Here is a 24,857-nt window from a genome sequence, read left to right on the forward strand (position 1 = left end):
TCTGTGGTTCTGAGAGGTTACTCATTTATTGCATATACACTTTTATAGCAATGGCCTATGACAGATACTTGAGAAATGGTAGGGGTTACCAATTCAGAAAAAGATAGTAGGCTAGAGGTTTAAGGTTACTATTGTAATAGATCCTAAGAGTAGCACTGTTCTCTGCAATAGCTTTTCCCACAATGAGAGAAAATACAGGCACACCAAGCTAGTGTCCATGTTCCTGCAGGAACAAGGAGCAATAATCATCACTGCTTGCCTGAGAGCTAGGATAGTGGGGATGAAGTAACCACTTGAACACACAAAGTGGTATATGCACTATGGGATATTACCCTCCAAACTTCTGGATGAGTACAGTATTGGCCATCCCTCTTTCCATCCACTGATGTACTTAGATGGTAAGGCTTTTGTCACTACAAATTCTCTTTGCACAGAATACAGCAGTCTAGTGTATCTGTGCCCCTCCAAATGATTTGGACAACAAATCCCTGGGAAACCGAAGAATTTCTCACAGTAACTCGGGCTGATGGGAGATGGACTCTGGTGGTGCAGAAGTTGCCCCCAAAACTGAAGAAGACAGGCACATTAAGACTTTCTATTTTAGCACTTAAAACTCCCTCCAGCTGCACTGTCTGTGATTTCACTTAACTATTCTAAAATCTATTTAATTTTAGCATTACTGCTGCTTAGTCCTGTATATTCTAGTAACAGAGGTCTTCTTCTTTAGGTTACCCATTTGTGTCCCCAGCTTCTTCCCTGTTTTGGGGTGGTGATGGTGGTGACAAAATGACCCAGGAATGCTCCAGTCCATGGCCCTTCTCTGCTAGTTTATACTGAATTTTGGCAGCTGTTTTATGCCCTATGTAAGCCATTTACTGAAGTTCAGATAGATCTTGTACCCATGGACAACTTGTATAGGCTCCTAACTATTTTGTGGTTGTTTTTACATAAAGTTTTGACCCTCCAGCCTGAAACCAAACAAAAGAGGGATAAATAAAAATAAAATTCTAAACTAGCACCCCCTTTGCTTGCAAGTGGCAATACCTGTCACACTGGGAGCTTCAGTTCTGATGTGGCAAGCGAACAGAAGAATATTCTATACCACCAGTAGCCCATATTCTAAATAAGGGTCACCTATTTCACCACAGTGGGATGAAGTACCCCCCCCTTCAGAGCACAAGCTGCTGTTGTTGTAGAAATTCAAAATCAAGGATTAATGTGGCAAAGTCCTCTGTTATGACAATATCATTTTCATGACACTTTGTGAACTCCAAATTCAGAAGAACACTAAGCCAAATTAAGCATGGTGTGAAAGGATATGAAGTCACTTAGCCTTCATCTTGAACTATGTGTACTGGTCCTAAACAATTGTGAAGTACAGGAATAAGGCAAGTTATAACAGAATCCACTTTTTGACCCAGGCTGCGTAATTTTCTAGTCTCTGCTTTGTGAAGACTAATAATTCTACTGATGCTGAATACAGCCAAACATATTCAAGTGACATATCAAGCAGAAATAACCACATCAAGGTAGTGGTAGCAACATGCTCTGTACTTGTTGTTATAGTCTGTTCAAAGTGGATCACAAACTGACATAGGCCTTTTTGATGAGGACATGTGAAAGGGACCTATAGAATTCTTTTCCACAGGAGGTGAGATGGCCCCCTCTCTCTACTTTCTTTTTGGCAGCAGGTAAAGACCATTTTATTTACACAGGCATTTAACAATTAGCTGGTTGAGAGAAGGCGCTGTACTTTTATTATTAGTGTTATTTTTTAAAGCTTTTATACTGTCCTAAATTGTAGCATTTTAGAGGATAACTTATGTAATTAGGTTTTTTAAAAATAACTTTTTTTGCCATCAGGTTATTAGCAGTATTTTATGTCAATTTATATTATAAACCACCTCCAGTCATGTGTCAGAAGAAAAGTGGGATAGAAATTGAACCAACAAACCAACAAGTTCCTGTTGCATTTGGAGCTACTATATGTAAAGGCAAGATGATCAATAAAAACTAAGGTATTATTTGATCCATATAGCCTTGACAATCATCAGCAATTTAAGAGAAAAACTAGTAACTCCACTGCAGTTCATACAATCTCTGTGCAGTCCTAAATATGTAGAGTGAATGAAACAGCTGCTCTCTTACCAAATAAAACCTAAGTGGCTGGAGGGGAGGGAAAGGGAGAAGGGTGTACAACAAAAGAGGCAGTATTCCAGTTGGATAGAAAAGAAAAGGAAATTGCTTATTGGAGGTGGTTCGCTTCTTGAGAAGGCTTTCATATCTAACATTGACTAGCACAGGCCTGAACAAAGTTCAGAAAAGAAAATGGACACAATAAATTGCAATTCAAAAACTACCAGATAACAATACGGTGAACTCAAATTACTTTTCCCACATAGTTGCTCAACTGCTATGTATTTTTTTGAAAAAACATATAATCACAAGCTTTTAAACTAGGGATAAATATTTATTCAGGGGCTACCTTAACGTTGAACGTTATTTCCTCCATGACGTAAACTCGTTCAGGAAATGCTTTAGCCACCTCCTCCACACTGTTAAAATACTGCACTGGCTCCTTAATATCACGGTCTTGTTCCAGCAGCTTAAACTGCCCTGAAAACAGATGATAAATAGAAGAGCAATAAGATATTTATACTGGATGGCTGTTTCTGTGGCAACTGCTAACGCACTCCTTACACTATTTAACTTGGTCAGTTTCCTCCAATTATTAACAATTAGGCAATGGAAGAACAGATTGCGGCAGTCTTTGCAAACCTGAGAAGGAAAGAGCTACCAAGCTTGGCTAAACCGGAATTAGAAGAATGTGTGGGGGCTGACATGAAATTTAATAGAATTTACAGGCAGGCCCTCTGGAAGTTGACTGAAAGTACTAATACATTCTCAGAATGGAAACAGGAACAAGCTTTTGTACACTGAGAACTTTTCCAACATGTTACAATACTTTAGGATTTAAAAGCACAAACTTTGTTTTTTTTTAAACATGAAAACAAATTTCAGGAAAACAAACAAAGATATAAACTAATCAAAACTACAACTGTTTAAGAATGAACAGAGTGTCAGTCTTCCAAGTCACAAAAAAGGTTCTCCCTTCCCTGCAACACACTTTTGGAGTCAGAAAAATTAGCTGTATACAAAAGAATTCTGCTCTTTCTCTCTTTAGGCTACAATTCTTTGCCCTACTTATTGACCCCTTTTTGGATTTTTTTTGGCTGGTGATGGTGGTGGAGGTTGCATCTGAGCAGACACATAGAACAGGACCACAAAACAGTGCATTTCATTACCATCATGAACAGGATTGCAGTTTGGACAGAGAGTTCACAAACTGTTCAACCAAAAATCACTGCCTTTATGGGAAACACTACACTGCCTTTCAGAATGAGAGATGTTTCAAATAAGTATGAATTCTGTAGAAATTAAACGGTGATCAAGATGAGGCAAAGCCATTTGAATGTAAAACAAAATACATTATTGATCAGTGGATGCAAAGAAAGTCCATCATCACTCTGCTCACTATGGAATACACCAAGCCTACAGAGTATGCCTTGAGGCCACCATGCTTCCCAAGCATGTGTTCTTACCTCCCTGTTGTAAATCAGGTGGAAGGCGAGGCTGAAAGCATATATTCATATCCAAAAAGCTAGACAAAAAAGACTTTTATGCTCTGAAGTGGCCAACTGCGAGTTCCCTCCTCTTTCAAGAACATCAAATGAGAGACAAATTGACCAAAAAGATACAATCTCATTTTCTTTTCTACTGAAATTCCATTCAAGAGTGAATAGTTTAATGTGGCCTAGGTGCAATGTTGACTGTTCTATGTACAAAGTAACTCTTTCACGACCATTTGTAAATAACATTCTGTAAACCATAGAGGTAACATTCTGTAAACCAGATGGTAACATCTGCCACATTCACTATTGTATATCTTAAGGCAGCAGTAGAAATGTTTTGGCCTGCTGAATGTTTTGGACTACAACTTCCACAGATCCTATTATTAGCTTTGCTGGTTGGGACATCTAGGAATTGAAATCAAAAACATCCAGAGGACCAAAAGTTCCCTATCCATGTCTTAGGGTCTCAGTAAAATGAGTCTGGGAAAATCTTAAAAATCTGTATGGGTTGGAAGAAACGTGGTTTACATGTAATGTACTTCTTGTTGGTATACAATAGTTACAAGAAAATGGGAGATTAAAGTGCAAAAAATACCATTTGAAAAAAGGAGATACTATGTATTCTAGACTGAATGGAAATGATTTGAAAGGCAAAACTTCATTTTTTGAAATCATTCTGGGTATCCAGTAGCAATGTGTCCTGATTTATCTTTTATGAAAACAGTGTAAAGCAGTTTTCCTCAATCTGGTGTGCTTTAGATGTCTTGGACTGCAAATTCCTTCATTCCCATCCCATATATATAATGGTCCAAGACAACTGTGTCAAGAGCCAATGTGGAGTTGAGTGACACTGTGGGTCCATGAAACCAGGGTTTGAATCCTGACTCAGCCATGGAAACTCACTGAGTGAGCTTGGATAAATCATACTCTCTCAGCCTTTGCAGAAGGCAGTGGCAAAACCTCTCTGAATAACTCCTGTCAAGAAAATGATAGGATTGTCATAAATCGGAAACAATTCGAAGGCACACACAGAATCACTGATACCTGGAAGATATCAAGTTGCAGATGGCTGGGGTAAATAATGTTGTTGTTATAATTATTCTTGTGTTCCTTCATAATTTCCAATTTATTGCAACCCTAAGGTAAACCTATCATGGGGTTTCCTGAGGCTGCGTCTGTGGCTTGCGCAAGGTTACCAAGTGGGTCTCCATTGCTGGCGTGGGTATTTTAACATACGTCTCCAGAGTCGTAGACTAACGTTCAAGCCACTATGCCACGTTGGCTCCTGGAGTATATAATTACCATGTATGAACTGCTTCAGAGGTACTACATAGCTACGCTAACCACATAAGTCTCCATACCCTGGGTGAGAGAATGTATCTTGCCACACATTCTGCTTCCCTTCAGTTTTTGGAATTGGTTTGCATGAGAACTACCATATCAGGCATAGTAGAGCCATGATTATGTCATCTGTTGTTTACTTTTACCTTATTTTAACTCTGCAACACTGGATGTTTTTTTAGAAGATTAAAACTGATTGTTACCACTGTTCAGCACACTAAATGCCATGCTATACAGACCAGGGTTGTGGTGACAAAGAAAAGGGCTGAGAACTCCCACTCCCATTGCTTTTTATTATTCTGCTGAAAAGGTTTGCAGAGTTTGCTACTCCTACATCAGGGTCTCTTTTTTAAATAGAAGAACTTGTTTCATTCATTGCAAACTTGCTTATTGAGCATTCTTCTATGCCTTTTAGGTTTTGACCCTGGTCCATGTTAAACAGACTGTGGTGGAAGTGTAGGATGTTGTATAGTAAAAAAATTCCATTTGACAGGGACAGTTATGTAAACATTTCTGCTTCTGCCTGGAACTCTGGATAGAACAAACAATCCTTGAAAGAAAAAACTGCTTTCAGAAAGCAGCATTTTTGAAAATGTATATAGATCAGTTCCATATAAAATACTGCTTTTGTCTCATGAACAGGAAGCTTTTAAATATAGTGAATGGGAGAGGACTGAAAGCCAAAGGAGACAGTCTAAAGATTTTGGCAATATGAATTGATAGCACTTTTTAACATGGGATGTTATTGATTCCAGTTTATTTCAGGTTTAGCATTTGGAGTTCCAAAAGCCATAAAATGTATATATACACTGAAAGAACATTTTAAAACAAATAGATACATCTCTGGATTCTTGAATACAACCATGTTTTCCAATGTATCATTCTATTCTGTAGCATGAGTGGGGTTTGTATTTTTCCTTTATAGAACACCCACATTAAAAAAGAAACTAAGGCGGGGTACAGACCATCAGAAAGAGGCGCCTCCCCGGCACCTCTCTTTGCTCCGCAGGAGCACTGCAGCAACCAAATTGTGTGGCACTGCTGCGGAGCAAAAAAAAGGAGCGCCCGGAAGCGGCTCCTTTTTGTGGTGCCGCAAAGCGCCAGAGCTGGTGCAGTGACATCACAGCTGCACCGCCCCATCTGCAAGTGGTGCAGCTTTGACGTCACCGTTATGCACCCTGACTGGTGCATGTGCCACAGCTGCAGCACCCTCGTCACATGTGAGGATTGGGTGCTCCACTTACCAGGCAACCCTCGCACATGACGAGGGCACCACAAAGGCCCATCTGTTCTGGGCCTAAATATATTTTCCCATCAGCAATGGAAGTGTCAAACTTTACTTTTTAAAATTCTAACTAAAGTGAGGAGAGAATGGTTAACACTCTTGGCACATTCCACAAAGCACTTTTATCCATGTATAAAAAATGCAAATATGCTCATTTGCTACAATTAGGCAGGTTATATTGACATATACATTAGGACAATATGTACATAAACATTCTATTCAAAATGATTTTAAAATAAACATAATTTAAATATAAAATTAAGGCTTTTAGATAAGAACAAGAATAGCAACCAAAGCATCAAACACGCTAGTCCCAGAAATGATTTGTTTAGAAGCATTCTGAGCCATCTTAAAATCATATAACACCTTACAGTGATAAGACTGTACAAAGAAAACTACAACAGAACCATCCTTATACTGCTAGAGGTTATAAAACAGATCATATTATCAGTCCTTAGTGAAAATTTGGACAGAATGCAGCATTCCCACTTGTGGACAGAGCAGGAAGTGGGAATTTTGTATTTAACAAGAATGAACAGAGACCACATTTTGTGGCAATGAAAGAGGCCATAAATTTATTAGTTGAATGAATGAGTCTGGATCCAGGTACCAGCCAGCCTGCTGGCTGATGGCAACTTATTCACTGATCCATCCATCTGTTGGTTGGTGGAAACCCTGCCACCCATCCTGCCTGCTGGGTAGCGCTGGAATGACAGATGTAAGAATCCACTCAGACCAATGTAGTTTAATTATGCTTTAATATGTGATTTAAATTTGGGAGGGAGGGAGGGTTAGCATGGGGATTTTGTGGGTTTTATTGCTTATTTTTGTATACTGTTTAATCGTGCTGTTACCCGCCTCGATTCTCAAAACGGAAGAGGCGGGATATAAATGATTTGTTGTTGTTGTTGTTGTTGTTTATTGTGTGATTATTCTGCCACCTGTGTGATCTGTCTGCCCAAGTTCCTTTACAATGACTCCTCATACCAGGTATGGTGGTTGCATGGGGCCCATATACTCCCAATCTGGTTCTGGACCTCATGCTAAAACTGACCAGAGTTGTGACAGTCAATATTAACAGTTTGACACCACTAGTGAAACTTTGATCTATACAAAATGCTCAGGGAGAATAAGGATAATGATGGAAGCCAACTGATTGGGAAAGCAGCTTATATGGGTTGGGAATCGACCTCAGTGAAGCCTTCACTTGCTCTCAAGCCCTATCCCCTGAAAGCCAACCAGCTGCCTCTCATTGGTTATCCTTCTTGGTCTATATCAGGGCCTGGGAAAACTGTGCGGGCTTCTGGGAAAAGAGAAACATCTCTGGCATCTAGAATATAGCTTCTTGTTGTTGTATGCCTTCAAGTCATTTCTGACTTATGACAACTCTATTATTATGGGTTTTTCATGACAGGGTTTGTTGAGAGGGGGATTGCCATTGCCTTGCTCTTGGGCTGAGAGACTGTGGCTTGTCCAGTCACCCAGTGGGTTTCCATGACTAAGCAGGGATTCAAACCCTTATCTCCAGAGTCATAGTCCTACACTCAAGCCACTATGCTAGTCTGGCTGAATAACAGGGCACCCATCCCTTATTTGCCTGCAGCTGTGAGCCATAAATTGGTGAATCAGGAAATGTATTCTCTTAATCCTCCTTCTGCTTTATGCTTTTGACTGGGTTGCCATAATGCCACAGTTATACAGTTGGCCCTTCTTATACACGGATTGAAGCATCCATGGTTCGAAAATGTTCAAAAAAGTATCAATTTCAAATATCAAACCTTGATTTTCCATTTTTTTAATAAGGGACACCGTTTTGCTATGTCATTATATTTAATGGGACTTGAGTATCTACGGATTTTGTTTACCACAGGGGATCTTGGAACCAAAACCCAGCATATAACAAGGGTCCACTGTATCTGACAAACTTGCAAAGCTCTTTGTAATGGTGGACTGCCTAATGAGGATTCAGCATGCCATGTCATGAGTTACATTAGTTCACACATCACACAGGCACAGAATCTTTAGATATTTCTTAATTAACAAAGTTCAGCCTGTGCTCATGCCTCACTCTTCCCCATGTACTCTGAACAGTAGTAATTTTATTGTTAAAAACAGTAAAGTATTAAAAGAGAGAAGTTGATTGTAACCACTACATTTCCCCCCATATTTGGAAATGCTTATGGTAGTAAAATTTGTAAAAGACTGGTTGAGCTGGTGTGAAGGCACAGAATGTTCACGAACAGTCCAAATACTTGGGGAAGAAAGATGTTGAAAGCTGTTTAGCTTTTGCAAGGGAAGAGAAAGCTGTTCATCTTGTTAAGAGTAAAACCTCACTGAAGTTTTATAGGTAAATATTGAGGACTGGAAAGAGCTTTAGGGCTGTAAGGATGCAACAGGGCAAGGAGTGCAGAATGACATTCAAGGTTCAAAAGCAGAGGAGGTTCAGACTATATTGCGCCATAAAACAAGTTACCGAACCAGTTCTTTGGCTTCAGGCCTCTTGTCTTCCTCCTCTAAGGGTGGGGAATGCTGGACAGGAGGTAATCTTTCCCTTGAGAAACCAGTTTGAGCATGACTGCAAGCTAATTGAGAAATACATATGGGAGTTTGCTTTTTAACATTATGCATTATAACAACAATTTATGTTATCATAATATATGATAACAAGGTTTCCCAACAGACATCTTTACAGTGAGGTTTAGCACTGAAAACAATGAGAAGAGGAAAGAGCATTTGGTATTAAAATTTTATAATCCTTTTTTTTTAAAACATAAATCTCACCTTTATACAAGCAGTTTATAGAGGCAAACAGAAGCAGGACCAAATGAATTCCTCAAGCAACTGTTCCAAAACACAAAGTTGTTGATATAGTAGAGATAAGAGATAAATGGCTGGCTGAATGCCAATGAGTTAAGTTAAGCCAAGAGCACGAGTTAAGTAAGAAAACAATGTGTGGCTCTAATAAGTTATAGTCTTGATTGCTGAAGATATCTAGATGTCTCTTATCTCCAGTGTACAGAGGAGGAGAAAGAGCAACAGCAGCTACCTCAGTTAGACTTCAGGGTCTAACATCTGAGCATTAAAAGTCACTCCAGGGCAATCATTGTAATATTTGGCTCCCTCCCTGATCTCCCTATGTCTGACATGGCAACAGGACTTGCAGAATGCCCTCCATTCTCATCCTCATCATTCCATCTTTCTCTCAGTAATGAGACTCAAGGCAAACATATTTTAAAAAACAGATTAAATCTACACAAAACATTATATAAAACTATAAATACTGTATAAAAGTTATTTAAAACAAATTAAACAAAGTATAAAGTTACAACCATAAAACCTTAACATTCATTACAAGATTACATACAAAGCTTAAAAAGAGCATCACGCAGCATTAAAAGCCCACTCCAGTCAGTTTCTAAAAGCCTGTGGTTGGTGCTGAGACTTGGGCCTCCAAGGTTTGTAGCTGAATCCAGTACTATCCTCAAATTGCAAACCTGTGTTTTCAGGTGGAGCACAACACCATATAACACAGGGAGAATCCCTATTCCCAGATCTGTCTTTTGTCTGTCTTGTCTGGATTAAGGTTCTATTTGTTTGTCCAGTCCATTATAGTTTCCAGGCACTGATTTAAGCACAGAAGCAGTTTCCTCAGCAATAGGTGGAAAGGTGCCATAAAGCTGGGTATCATCAGCATACTGGTGACACCTGACCCCAGAACTCCAGACGACCAACAACCTCTCCTATGTGTTTCATGTAAATGGTAAATAGCAAAAGGGACAAACTAGAATCCTGAGGGACTCAACAAACCAATGTCCAAGGAGTCAGACAGGGTCCCCCAGTGCATTCCTCTGGGAGCACCCTTCCAGGAAGGAATGGAGCCTCTGTAAAACAGTACCTCCAAGCTCCATCCCAGAGAGATGACCTAGAAGAATACAGTACTATGATTGATGGTACTGAAAGTCACTAACATGGGCAAAATCCCTTGTCCAGTTACTTGAGTAGGTCAAAGCTGTCCCTGTCCCATAATCAGGCCTAAAACTACACTGAAATAGGTCTAGGTAATCTGCCTCATCCAGGAACCCCTGGCATTGAGGAATCACTACAAGCTCTAATATCTTGCCCAAGAATGGGATGTTGGAGACTGGCCTATAATTATCCAGTACAGTGGGATCCAGGGGAGTTATTTTTCAGAAGAGGTCTTAACAAAAGCCTCCTTCATTCATGTTGAGACCCAGCCTTGTTGCAGAGAGGCATTTCCCAAAAGCTGATGATCAGGGCGTCTATAACTAACTTTGATTTAACTTTCCCTTCCCTCACTCCTTCTCCATTGATATCATGGGTATGTGCATAGGAATTATCAGCTCAAATCCCTAGTTTCTATTATAAAAGTGCTTAGTGTGAGGACCAAAATGCATAGTAATGGGTTTTACAATTTGTTGTCCTTTGAGCAATTATTGCTAGCTTGCTGTATAGTTCAGGTAATTATTAAACTGATGGCTTCATCTTTAAAACTGAGTGAAATGAAAAGAGATTTGTGTAGACTTTCCTGCCCTCTTTCCCAATCAGCTGTTTCAATAGGTGGAGATGAACTAAAACAAAAATATGGTCAAACATGGCAGCTAAATTAGTGCAGTATCCGTGACTGGAGTTGTTGCCCTTCCCTAGTTTTTCCCTAGTTGAATAACTGATTCAAAAAATAAATAAATTAATTAATCTGTCCAAGTGCTGTGAAAATAGCAAAGGCTGACCATGGCTGCTTCCACACTGCAGAAATAATCCAGTTCATCAGTGTTTCAACTTCTATGGCTCAATGCTATGAAACTGCATTGCATTGGCTATGGAACTGTAGTTTGACATTGCACAAGAGCTCTCTGACTGAGGCAGTTAAATGTCTTACAAAATTACAGTTCCCAGAATTCCATGGCAGTTAAAGTGGTCAAACTGGATTATTTCTGCAGTGTTATGAAGCCTATGTTAGGAATGACTTTGTGATTTATTGAGTGTTGCAATATCCCCTGTTCCCACACAGAACCTGAAACTTCATGGCGGTTGGAGCAGCTAATAAAATTCTGAGTGGTACTACATTACTTGGCACCATCACTTGAGCCATCTATATGTACTCTGGGTAAGGAGTAGGACTTTCTGCATCACAAACAGAGCTACCATCCACAGAGAAAAGATATAGTAGATTTAAACATTATGAATTGGTACCAGAGTTAGGGGCAAAACAGACCAACGAGTGGGGCAGTTAGAAGCTGCCCCCTTGGAAGAAAGATCAGGGCCATGATGAACACATGCCATAGTCCCAATCCACCTTTTCTCCAGCCAAAAATGGAGCGGAAAACATCCACTCCTTTTTCAGCCAGAGAAAAGATGGCTTTTCCTGCCCCGCTGCAGCCCAAAGCTGTTTTTCAAGCACTGTGGCAGCATGCAGCGTGTAAACACCATGCCACCACAGCGTCTTGAAGCTACCCATGTCTGGGCTGGTGACTGACTTCTGGGTGGCTACAGGGCAACATGGGAGCATGTGGTATATAAACACCATACTCCCAAACCCACATGGCAGCTTTTACAGCCGTTCTGTTTCACCCTTAGTTAGATCCCACTGAACCCAATGGAACAAGTTAGTCATAACTTAAATTAGCTCTCATGGAACTAAGGACAACTAAAATAATTAACTCCTTACCTTTCTTCACCAGGCCATGCCTCCCCCCATTGTTCCAGGTACTAAATTGGAATATTAACAAAACAAAATTAACATCAATATAAACCAGATTTTGCCAACTATTCTCTGGAGAAAGCAGGATGCCAATAATTTATTAGCTGCACTCAAATTTGAGCAACCACTCTAAAAATGCTCCAAGATTATGCAAATCTGTTCCACATGCACGTAAAACTTCCAACACAAGAGACCCATGTGAGGGGGTGTTCACATTTCAACTCATTAACAAAGTCAGAGAAACAGGTGCTGGGGAGCAGCCAACTCTATCTGGCACAGTAGAACTTTAGAAAAGAAGCTGCCCTTTGTTTATTACACTGTTCTTCTGGTTAATTGAGACATGCATTCTTTACATAAAGATGTGCTTTCATGTACAGCTGAAAAAAACCATTCCAATGGCAGAGTAGATCCATTAAATCAGTAGGAACCTCTTGAGTCAACACTTACATAATTCTTATCAGTTTAGTGTTTAGATGGGACTAGCAACTGGATGTAGCCCATTACGTGCGGTCTCCCAATAATCAGTTCAAGATTCCCCCATCAAAGGCTGGGTGGAAAACCCACTATATATACAGCCATAAACCGACAATGGACACTGACCATGGTTATTTCAGAAAAAGAGACATTTGTGTCTGGAATCATTCACACTATGTGATTATAACAGTATAATGTCCTTTAACTGCCATGACAATATCCTATGAAATCCTTGGGTCTGCAGTTTGGTTGATAATTCTAAAGGGGCCATGGCAGTTAAAGTGGAAACATACTGCTATAATTGTGTAATGTGAAAGAAGCTTCTTTGTAGGAGAGAGAGAAATTTCATAGGGTTTTCTCAGGCAAGGAATACTGTACTCAGAAGTGGTTTACCAGCTCCCTCCTTTGAAATGCAGCCTATATCACCTGGTATTTGCTGGCAATCTCCCATCCAAGTACTAACTAGGGCTGACCCTGCTTAGCTTCTAAGATAACACAGATCCAGTGCCTTCAGGGTATTTAGCCCCCTCACACTCACAGGATCCAGAGTTTATCGTTTTTCTGATAAAGAGAAGGGCCTTTGCTGGCAGCGGTGGTGCATTTTCTCTGTTCAGTCTTCTTTCTTAATTTGTTAGATCTATATTTCTCAAACTTTGGTCCTTTATATGTTTTGGACTTCAGTTCCTAGAATCTTTGACCATGGCTGTGGCCTGAAGTCCAAAACATCTGGAAAAACAAAGTTTGAGAACCTTTGCTTTAGAAGCTCAGGAGCACTACAGGTATAAATGTTAATTCCTGAAGTAGATCAACATGTAAAGCACCACAACATTAAGACTAATTTGTCAGGAAACTTTCATATTGTATGGAATTTATTTATTTAGACTATGTGAATCCTACCGTTCCTGAGAAATGTAATCTTTGTGGACCAAATTAGATGGTAAGTTAAATGCAGAATCATGTTTATCTTTACATCTGGATCTAAAAAGAACAGATGCTGTAGGATCCAGTTCAGACTGAGACCATGGTGGTGGCAATGCTGGTGAGTCACAATTCAAAGCCATTTCTCCAATGAAAAGTATTCCCTGCCCCAAAATTACAAATGTTTGTATTTTAGCAGGCCATGTGTACCAATTTGTGCTTCGACACATGGCTGTCCATGGGGATTTTTGCAAGCAAGATGGGATTTATATGATATGCATGTGACCAAGCATTTAACTTACTGTCCAGTTTGTCCCTTGATACCAACTTTTTTCAAGCGCTGAATTAAGATGCCTGCAACTGTGGACAGTTAGTTAAGAGTATTATTTTAAAATAAACATTTTTACTTCTGTGTAAGAAATAGAGAGGGACTATAAAGAACATGGCTATTAGATTATGAATTCATTCAGATGGCATGCTACATTTAAAAGGCACATACTAGTGACTGCCAGCAGAAATTCCTCCAAGGATGATTCAGTTAATTGAAAGGGGAACACAATACTCACAGCTCTGCAATCCATCCTTTGTGTGACTTAGGCTACATTCACATTGCAGAAATAATCCAGTTTGACACCACTTTAACTGTCATGGCTCTGTGTTATGGAATTCTGGGAACTATAGTTTGTTTTGGCACCAGAGCTCTCTGACAGAGAAGGCTAAATGTCTCACAAAACTGCAAATCCCAGAATTCCATTGAATTGAGCCATTGCAATTACAGCCATGTCAAACTGGATTATTTCTGCAGTGTGGATGCAGTCCAGGTGAGCTCTGTGTTGTGAAGTAAACTCCAATGTCTTGTCCTGCGACCACAAATGTTGCCCAAACAGTGTACAACTAAAATCCATGCCTCAGAGGTCACAGATATGTAAGTAGCTGAAACTAATACACAGGTCCAAGAGGGACAGCTGTTTTTATTTTATTTGGTGGATCAGAACATTCCATCTGTGTTTCTCATCAGGTAGGGCTGACTTCCTCAAATTTTGCTTACTCTAAATATTGCTGGTCTGCAGAAAAAGTTACGATTTCCCATAAAATAGTTTATGCCTCATTTTTAGATGTGAAGCAATGGAAAACTGTTATGAGATTTCAAAATGGAAAGTAATTAGAAAACTATATGGTCTTATTTCCCTGCTACAGCACTATTCTGTCTTAATATATGCTTTAGCTTATTTTTAATCTAGTCAAAAGTCTAATTGCTGATCAGAACTCTTACTATTTATCCTCACACATGTTACTGCTGTTTTTCTCTTCATTTACAAATGTTGTACAAAGCACTTGAGATATAAATCCCATTGTGACCAATTGCAAGTAAGCATGCAAAGGTTTACTACTTTAGACCTTTCACATCTATGCAGATGAAATATCTGGGCATTTATAGAAAAAGAAGTCAAGCATTTTAAAACACAACTCCAAGATCTGGAAATTTTCATGAGATAGATTCTAAGGACTTTATCACACCAGGCTCATAAGGCACTACAATCAGTCTAAGACATGCAAATATAATGGTTTGGGGACTATCATGATCACACAGCTCTTCCGAACTTCCATGGTGCTACTTCTGTCCTGGCATCTGTCTTCTGTATGCTGGCCTCCACAGCCCCACCTCCCCATCCTATATCCTTCTCAGTTTGACAGCTTCAATTTAGTCATCTTGGCATCCAGTGTGAGTTCAGGCTTGATCTGTTCCAGTAGCCATTTGTTTGTCTTTTGGCTATCCACAGTATAGTCAGCACTCTTCTCCATCACCAAATCTCAAATGGGTTGATTTTTGTCCAGCTCTCACACCCGCACATGGTGATGGAAAATACAATGCTTTGGTTGACCATTACTTTATTGTTCAGTGTTTTATATTTGTGTTTTATTATATTGTCTAAAGTTCCTTCATAGCTACCCTTGCCAGTACTATTCTGATTTCTTGACTGCAATCTTCATTCGGATCAAGGATTGATCTAAAACATGGGAAATCTTTAACAATTTCTATTTTATCATTTTCTAAACTGAAATTATTATCAAGACCATTTTGCTTGGTAAGTCAGAAGAAAAAGAGGAAGACTGGCTAAAATAAGGTAAACAGACTAAGAGGGAAAACAGACCACCCTGAAAGGGCGGCTTGAAGCCGCCTTTGAGAAAACTGGATTGGGGCCACAGCAACTGTATGCAGCAACCCCAATCCATCTTTTTGCTTATCTAAAAAGAAGTGGCAAACAGCCACTCCTTTTGGCACAGCAAAACGACGGTTTTTCCACTCCATGGTAGACAGAAGTTGGCTTTTGGGTGCTCTGGCAGCATGTGGCATCTGAACACTGCACCAGCAGAGTGCCCAGAAGCCACCCATATGTGGACATTTAGGTGGTGTGAAGCCGGCTTATGGGCAGCTTCAGAGAGTGCAGCGTCAAAATACTGCACTTTGAAGCAGCCCAGATGGCAGCACAAAGGGATGGTCTGTTTTGCTCCTAAATTAATGAATCCACAGTTGTGAATTTGCAGAACCTGACCAGGGCCATTAGAGGGTCTTGGAAATCTCTCGTTTATAGGGCTGCCAAAAGTCAATAACAATTTGATGGCAATTAACAGTCTCCACCTCCTCCACTCTGGTTCATATAATAATATTCCTGAATAACATGTCAGCAGAGAAGAAAACCAGCCATAATGCATTATCAGTTCTCCTCTTCCATGTTCAGTCAATTCTTTGTCCCTTTAAGCTACCTTAACTATTTTCTAGCCTCCTCCACTCTTAGGCCTCATTCCTACTGGCTTATAAAGTGGATCCAGATGTGGATTACGGGGCATCATTCTCATTTGAGCGTGCATTAGATCCTCACTGTGCCGATATCGTTCCCATTGGAATTCTGATCTGATCCTCATGTAATCGATTTTTCCTTGGAAAACCCGAATCAATGATGGATAAACCAGATTAATTTGACTGCACATTTTTAGAGGTTTTTCCTGGACCTCCCGTATCTGATTCGGAGCAAACAAATGGGAAGGAAAGGGTGTCTGATTCGGGAACTTGGGGATGGGAGGAGCAGTGATCAAGGGGCTGGGTATCACCCACTTGTTCTCCTTCCTGCATTACCAATGCCATTTCTCCTGTTTGCATAGCCTTTCCCCCGGTGGAGTAGGAAGCAAGGTAAGGCGATCACGTGTAGACAAATTAATTTTTTAAAAAAATTAAGCTTGCAATCACTTAGGCGCTCTGTCGGGTGTCCAAACATAGCAAATTGCTACATTGACCTCCAAATACTGTACGGTCAACACATTATGCCCCCCTGCAACCTCCCCCCTGCTCCACATGCATAGATCGACGTGTGAGGAGAGCGATTGAACACCATTTTTAACTATTACTTTTTCTTTTTTTTACATGCCTGCTCGATCGCCCCCCCAAACAGCCCAGGGAGCAAGGGGGGAGGCAAAGGGACTTGGGGGGATGGAGGCTCCCTTTCCCCTTTCCCAGAGGCACTCTGGGAAGACACAGGAGAGCCCAGGAGGCAAACAGACATGAAGGGGATGGAGGCTCCCTTTCCCCTTTCCCAGAAGGAGTCGGGAAGACTCCTTCTGGGAAGGGAGCAAGGGGGGAGGCAAAGGGCCATGGCGCGAATAGAGGCTCCCTTTCCCCTTTCCCAGAGGAGAAAAGCGCCTAAGTGATTGATTGGCTGTGATGTCAAGCGCTTAGGTGCTTGATTGATAGCTGCTTTTTTAAAAAGGAGGTTCCGGAAGGGCAATGGGAACAGGGAGCAAAAAAGTCTGCTTCAAATTACAACTGAGATCATTTTAATGAGAACGAGAACATGGGTCAAAAAATCCCAAATCTGTTTGTCCTCTTTCATAACGGGAACGAGGGAGCAGATTCGAATATGACTTGGAAAAAAATCCAAGTCAGAATCGCAGCAATATAAGCCGCTTTTTTTGCCCAGTGGGAATGGGGCCCTACTCTCATGTCTTCCCAATACTTCTGTCACACTATCCTGCCTGTCCTTTCCACCTGTCCCAAGAATCCTCCATGCTTTCACTCTAGCTCACTCTCTTCCTCTATCCCTTTAACTGTCCCTCTGTTCTCACTTTTTCAAGCTCCTTTCAATACTAACTGGCCACTTCTAAGATTCTGCAATTCCACACCCATCTGTCAGCAGTTAGCCTCAGCAAGCCCCTCACACTTCTCTATTCATTAGAATTGGTATGTAGATATTTCAAATTAAAATACCTTTAATGTATCAAATTAACACACCAATGCATCAAATGAACAAGAGGACACGGGAGTGAGCAGCCTATCAGAAGCATAGTAGGACAGGAGTTAAACAGCAATGTGATGAGAAGTAAACAAAGGTAGGGAGAAGCTGGGTTCTACTCACAGGAAGAAAAACTGGCCTCTTATTTTCAGGTACCTCTCCTTAACAGGTCAAGGATTAGTTTGTATTTTCTAAATACTCAGGGGTGTGATAAAGTCCTTAGAATCTAGTAGTCCTATTGCATAATTCTTTGCAAATCTATCTAGATCCTGCTATGTAGCTGGCCTTTAAAGCATTAACAGGAGTGTGATCTATATTTTGTTCCACATTGGAATCCTGAGGTGTAATGACCTTGGTGAAGGGTAAAATATAAAATAATGGCTCAGAATGACCTGGAACTGTGAAATAAGTTGCTTCTTCTGAGCAGAGTCTTAGACTGGAATTTGTTTTCAATACCAGAAATGGAATTCACATACAAATATAGTATACCTAATCTTGTTAGTAAGGGGATGGAGAGTTTTGTTATTTTCCCTATATGTAAAACACTGAGAACCAGAAACTGGTTGATATAGCACTGCAAGTCATCCAGAGATCTACTGGTAGATGCTGATCTACATCATGTCCCTTTGTGCATTACAACATGGACTCGTCTTAAATTTTATTGCATTATTTATACTTATAAATGCTTTAAATCTGTTTTTTTGTCTAACAGCTCCATCCCAAAACCTGTTCTGTTTTAGGGTATCATGTACACATTATAAATAAATGATAAATAGTAAATACATGCATACATGAGGGCCTATCCATCACCTCATTGTGACAAGGAGCCATTTCCATTTTCTTGAAGGCTATGCTGGTAAAGGATATGTTCTGATAGTTTGTAACAGGTTGGTAAGACTTCAGGTATGCTCTTAGAGGTGAACTGTGTGTCCATCACACAAGGACCAGCCTAGCTAAGTAGAGACTCCTCATCTGGACTGGCCATAGTTATTAGGAATGGAATAGTTGCAATCTGCATTACTGCAGGAACTATTATTGAATTTGGAGACATAGCTGTGTTAGTATGGCAAATCAGTATGCAAAAGGATCTTGCAGCACCTTTGAGACTAAGGGCCCAAACAGACATGTATCTTAAGAAGCCAGAAGCTGCACCAAAGCTGTGCTCCAGTCCTTAGGACTGGAACATGGCTTTGGCACAGTTTCCAGACTCTTAGGACACATACATAATTTAAATAGCATACCTCCAATGTGACCTGAAGCGGTTTTATTTTGGCCTGTCTGTTGGGCCCTCTCTGAAAGACAGAAGTTGGTATGAATGAACCTTGTACATCTGCCCTCCCACTTACTTATTTGGCTGGGTCCACAAGGCTTTGATTGCTCAAATTCTAAGGCAACAAATATTAAATGAAGAATCATAGAATCATATTATTATTATTATTAACCTTTGTTTATAAAGCGCTGTAAATTTACACAGAACTGTACATGCAATCTTTTTAATTGGTCGGTTCTCTGCCCATATAGGGTTGCCATAACCCGGTTGCAACCGGGTTTTTCCGGGTTTTGGCTGCACCTGCCCCGTCACGGCACGGGTGCAGCCAAAAACCGGGAAAAGCCCGGTTGCAGTGGGGTTGCTGGGCAACCCTGGGGCCTCGCTGCCCTCCTCCTCCTCCCCCGCGCATGGCCGCACGGAGGAAAAGGAGGGCAGCGAGGCCTGGTGCGGAGGAGGCTGCAGGGAGGCGGTGCCTCTTGGGCGCAGCCATGCCAACCTCCCCGCCTCCCTGCAGCCTCCTCCCTCCTTCCTGGCCTCCGCGGGGGCCAGGAACAAGGAGAGGCCGCGGCGATCGCCGCAGGCTTCCTCCCCTCCTTCCTGGTCCCAGCCGGGGCCAGGAACGAGGAGAGGCCGCGGCGATCACCGCAGGCCTGCTTCCCTCCTTCCTGGTCCCAGCCGGGGCCAGGAACGAGGAGAGGCCCCGATCCTGGCCTCCGATCGCGGTGAGGCCCGGGGCCCAGACGGGGAAGGAAAGCCTCCTTAATTGGAGGCTTTCCCCCGCCGCTTGGCCTCCGCTCCCCGCCGCGATCGCCACGGAAAATGTAGGATATAATTTTCAAATGTAGGACACATGTTTTGTGTGTCCTACATTTGAAAAAATTGTCCTACATTTTCCCCGGTTTTGAGGTCCGGCGCTATGGCAACCCTATGCCCATAGAATAATAGAGTTGGAAGAGACTGCAAGGGCCATCCAGTCCAACCCCTTGCCATGCAGGAAATCCAAATCAAAGCAAACCTGGCAGATGGCCATCCAGCCTTTGTTTAAAGACCTCCAAGGAGGGAGACTCCAATACACTCTGAGGGAGTGTGTTCCACTGTTGAACAGCCCTTACTGTCAGGAAGTTCTTCCTAATGTTGAGGTGGAATCTCTTTTGCTGAGCTTAATTTCACATTATACTTTAGAACGAATAATCCTGGAGTTCCTGATTTCATAAGAGAGTTCTGATAACATAGCGTTTCTATGCTATCTAGATTTCTAAAAACTGAGATGAGAGGAAGAGGGTGAATATTTCCATGGGGTGGTATTTGGGCTCTATTCTTCAAGAGTAATATCCATTCCTCAGTGCCAATTGTTCCTAATACTCTCAAGGAATAGATCAAATCAAATAGACACATTTCAAGGCATTATCATTTCTACAAAGAAAGTTACACATTAATGGCAACATTAACCCCTCCTCCAGAACCACTGAAGGCCACAGCTTGCTTCTATGTATTGGCCTAGAACCACAGGATAGCAGTTCCTACATTATGAGTAATCAAACACTTAAGTCAATGAACTGCTTTGTGTATTTACTCAGCTGCTGGTTTTTTTTTTCTTGTGGTGCTCCCATATGTCCCTATGTAGCATAAAGAAACACACAGAGAAAGCAGCTCAAGTGTCCTGAATTTACGTGCTAAGCTTAGCTATGCTGAGTAATTTGCCAAACAAAAGTCTAAACCTAATTGCTTATCTTAACAAGAGTAAATCCAGTGAATTAATAAGATTTACAAAAATTTTGACTTATTGTTCCATCATTCATTCAATAGGTCTATTCTATTTAGAATCAGCATTAAGATATTGGCCACTAATTTAACCAAACTGTTCAGCATGCTATGCAAAAGCTAGGAATAGCATCCCCCCCCCCCACAAGCTGTACTCTCAGAAATTCTGTTGAAATTTAAGAAGAATTTTCCCTGCAGAAGAAAACCCTTCCCTGTTAGAGAACCACAATTAATAATTAATGTGTATTTGTTTTCAAATGTTCAGCCTTATTTTCTCATTCCTTTTCTCTGCACACATACATACATTTTAATGAAGTAAAAATCCATTAACAATAAAATAACAAGAATTACTTTGGTTGATTCATCACTCTTGGCTTTTAGCCACATGCAAAATTAGTATCACAAAATCTATAGACTGTGCAAACTTTGATTTGTTTGATGGGATGGTACTCACTGACATTCTGATTAAAAGCTTTCCCTCTATTATGTTCAATTTAACAGGATGCTCTACTCCACATTCAGAGCTCACTGCCCTTCATTTCTGAAGCTGAGGGCCTCTACCTGAATTACACACAACTTAAATGATATTATTTTGGATTAAGGTTTTTATTAAAATAAAAACTTGTTTCCAGTATTTTTTTTGTAAAAGCCAAGAAAATGATAGGCTTGATGCCACATTAATTAGAATTAATTCATGGAAACAAAAGGCATTAACTAGCACCATTCTGCTTTGTACACACAGAGCACCTCTTTCCCTTTGCAACCCCAAATTACTGGGGTGCTCTTCCACCTAACATCTAACTTATTTTAAAACAACAACATTCAGATGCTTCCTTAAAGACATTTGTTTATCCTGGTTGACCCTGATTGATTTTTCTACTCTTCTATCTTTTCAACATAACATAGCCTATCTTTATACTTTCCACTGTTGTTAGTTGTATCTGAAGAGCAAAATTCTGATGATACATATACAGTATATAGATAATACAGGTCAGAAATGCTGAAAAAATATGTTAGACTTTCAAGTAGATATGATCTTAAGTGGAAGCAAGACTCTGATTTCAAGGAAACCTAGTCTGAACCAAGCAAATTTACATAAAAATAATCTTTCAAGTGAACTTGTCACCAAGTACATGCAGAAAAGTTACACTTTGATTATACCTGCTATGCTCACAATCAGGGACTGCTGGTAAGTATATTATACATTATACACACACATACACACATATTTCAACCATTCACAGTTCAAACAGAATTGTGAGATATTTGTTCATTCATTGCCAAATGGAGTGGAAATTACTTGACACAAGAGTTTAGACTGACATATTCAGGTGTGCTATGAAGCAGCTGTGCCACAGTCATGAATTATTCAAGCATGTTAAAAGTCATGCTCTGTGAACTTATGACAACCAGAATTTCACTTCCCAAAGATTTGTCACCTGTAAACTTTATGCTTCAGGCTTTTAGCATGCTTATGTATGCATGCCAATTCCTGAGATACTTCTTCTTGAATGAATATACATTTAACCAAGACAGAGTAGCCATCTTACTTTATGAGTTATGAACTGGGACTAATACAAAATGCCACAGAGAGCTGTATTCAAGTGTTTTGCCAACTATGACCTAAATCACCTGCTAGTCTCAGCTAGATAACATTAGGAGTATTGTATAACGATATTTTCAAAAATGAGGGGGGTTGGGTGATACATAACATTGTGGGCTAAGTGGTAGTACTGGTCTTAGTTCTCTGGAATGCATTCAGAACAAGCTGCAGAATAATTCCCACATTATCACCTGCTCCCCAGCAGTTATTGGCATGACCTTTGGACAACTATGTGCATAAAAACACTCTTAACAGAAATGCAAAACAACCATAGGCATGTTGTTGTTGTTGTTGTTGTTATTGAGTGCCTTGTAATTGTTTCCGACTTATGGAGACCCATGGGATTTTCTTGGCAAGTTTCTTCAGAGGGTTTTTTCCACTGCCATCTTATGAGACTAGGGCGGGTTACAGACAGGCAAAAAGGGGTGTGTTCATGACGTCATGAAGGTAGAGCCTTCAGACGGCCCTTACCTGAATGCCACCATGAACACGCCTCCCGCACGCCCCAAGCAGGAAGAAGCGGCATTAAAAAGGTGCTGCTTTTCCCCGCTTCTTTTTCTGTAAGCTGCTGCACCGGTACGCCAGAATTGCTACGCCGCTAATTTAAGTTGCCCATTTAAAAGCTCCGTGTCTGCTGTGTCGCATAATGAGTCGGGGTCCTGGAACATGCGCAGTTTGCAGTCAGGCTTTAATTGCAGCGTCAGCTGCCATGCAGGTGTGGAAGCTGCAGCACAGCTTCAGCGCATTTTAAGACTTGTAACCCTAACCCTAACCCTAACCCTAGAGCTGCATGTACTTTAAATATTTACATATGTACAAGGGAGGTGATGGGGGATGGCAGGGGGACAGCGGTGGCAGCTGTGGCTGTGCATTGCAGATTCAGCAAGAGCGCGGGGACCAAAGGAGAGGAGGCATCCATGATGCTGGTGACATTGGCAACGTGCAAGCGGACAAGGATGCCAACACCAGCTGATCACCAGCTGGCAGGAGACCACCTTTGTTCTTGGGCAGGGCGGGGGAAAATGTTTAAATGGGCTTGGGTGCTTTAAATGTGCACATATGCTTTCTGCCGCCGGTACTGAGCACTGCAGCTGCGCAGCTGCGCATCCGCCAGCCGGCAAAAGAAAAAAAAAGCCCTGTTTTTGGCCGCCCGTGCAGAAGCTGCCTCTCTCTTTGCGGCATCCTCCGAGGCGGCGGTATGGAAACTGAAGGTCAGAAACGGCCCCAGGTGAGGCGTCTTCACTGCCCCCCATGTGGAAGCCCCATACACCTGAGCCACGCCCCCGGGGCGGGCGGTCTGAAAGCTCCGTATTCAGCAGAATACACCTCCAAGACGTCTTCCCCTGCCCGTCTGTATCCCGCCTGAGAGAGTCTGTGACTTGCCCAAGGTCTCCCAGTGGGTTTATGTGGTCAAGCCGGGATTCGAACCCTGGTTTCCAGAGTCCCAGTTCAATCCTCAAACCACTACACCACACTCTTTATTTCTCAGAAATAGATATTGCTCAGAAATAAATCATATGATCTAGTTGGTTTGTCATATGATTTAAAAGCTTTACTCTCAGAAAAGGAAAATAGGAAGCCACAGGCAGCTTTGCTAGGGTTAATATGGAAGAGAAATATAACTACTGTCAATAGTTTGAAAAAAAAGTGCCCACCAGGAAATGTGTATATAAAAATATGCATGAAAACTTTTTTTTTTGAAATTGCAAACTGAATGAACCCCAAGAAAACGCCAACTGGGAAAATGAGAAAGTGAGCAAAAATGAGATCAACACGATTCACCTTATGCCTAATCCCTTTTGTGTTTCACTAGAAGGAGATGCAACCTGCAAATGTTCAGAACACAAGTGCTTATCTACACAGCATCCATATGCTCCTCTCCTGGCTGAGGAAATGCAACATAACAGAACAATAGCTATCACAATCAACTAGCAAAAGTGTCTGTGAACAGATGTTTAGAGAAGGGATAAGCAGGCAGGATAACTTGCTTTTGGCAAGAGACCCATGGTATAGTTTCCAGAATAAAAACCTTGTTATACATATTTTTCCTTAAAGAAAGACCTCCTTTCTTTGAATAGTAATTAAATATTTAATCTGACCAAAATATTCCAGATATGGAATGTAAATATCTCACCGATATTTGCTGAACTGAGAGAGCCTGTATGAAGGCCAAACATTCCTTGGCAACTCTTCTCTTTATAATAGTTGTTTGGTCGGTGCTTATATGCAGGTGCTTCAATATTGCCTTTGTCTCAGGTTCTGACTGACTGAATAGATCTATTCAAGAAAGTAGAACCTGAGTACATTACAGCCACATTGTCCATACTCTTATATTTTATCCCAGCAAACTTAAAGACTATTTTCAGACTAAGAATCTAGCTCTGGGAAATTTGGAAAATAGTTTTAGGGTTTGTTTGGTTTTTTGAAAGCAAATATCATACCAGATATGAAAACTGCAAATCTTTTTCAGCCCTACTGGTCCTTTCTTAATGCAGAAAACAAGTAACCCAAGATGCAAAGTCTCCTGAAATCTCATCAGATTGGATGTTTAGTTATTTTTTTCCACAA

General features: G+C 40.9%; 2 protein-coding genes across 5 annotated transcripts in view; both read right to left on the bottom strand.

Annotated features, from left to right (window-relative positions):
* LOC121928461 (opsin-5-like) overlaps window positions 1–24,857 on the bottom strand; it is an 896,145-nt gene that overhangs the window by 321,227 nt on the left and 550,061 nt on the right. The window lies entirely within an intron of this gene.
* Window positions 1–24,857, bottom strand: part of GAREM1 (GRB2 associated regulator of MAPK1 subtype 1) — a 111,653-nt gene that overhangs the window by 38,851 nt on the left and 47,945 nt on the right. Inside the window, exon 3 of one of the 4 annotated variants that reach the window (XM_042463187.1) lies at window positions 2,486–2,616. The exons of 1 other annotated variant lie outside the window; for it this stretch is intronic. In XM_042463187.1, coding sequence (XP_042319121.1) covers window positions 2,486–2,616 — 131 coding nt within the window. Of the gene's footprint in view, window positions 1–2,485; window positions 2,618–24,857 lie in introns of those variants that run through there. 2 more of the 4 variants (XM_042463189.1, XM_042463190.1) reach the window with 2 other exon arrangements.

This window comes from Sceloporus undulatus, chromosome 4 (genome assembly GCF_019175285.1).
Source record: "Sceloporus undulatus isolate JIND9_A2432 ecotype Alabama chromosome 4, SceUnd_v1.1, whole genome shotgun sequence".
NCBI lineage: Eukaryota > Metazoa > Chordata > Lepidosauria > Squamata > Phrynosomatidae > Sceloporus > Sceloporus undulatus.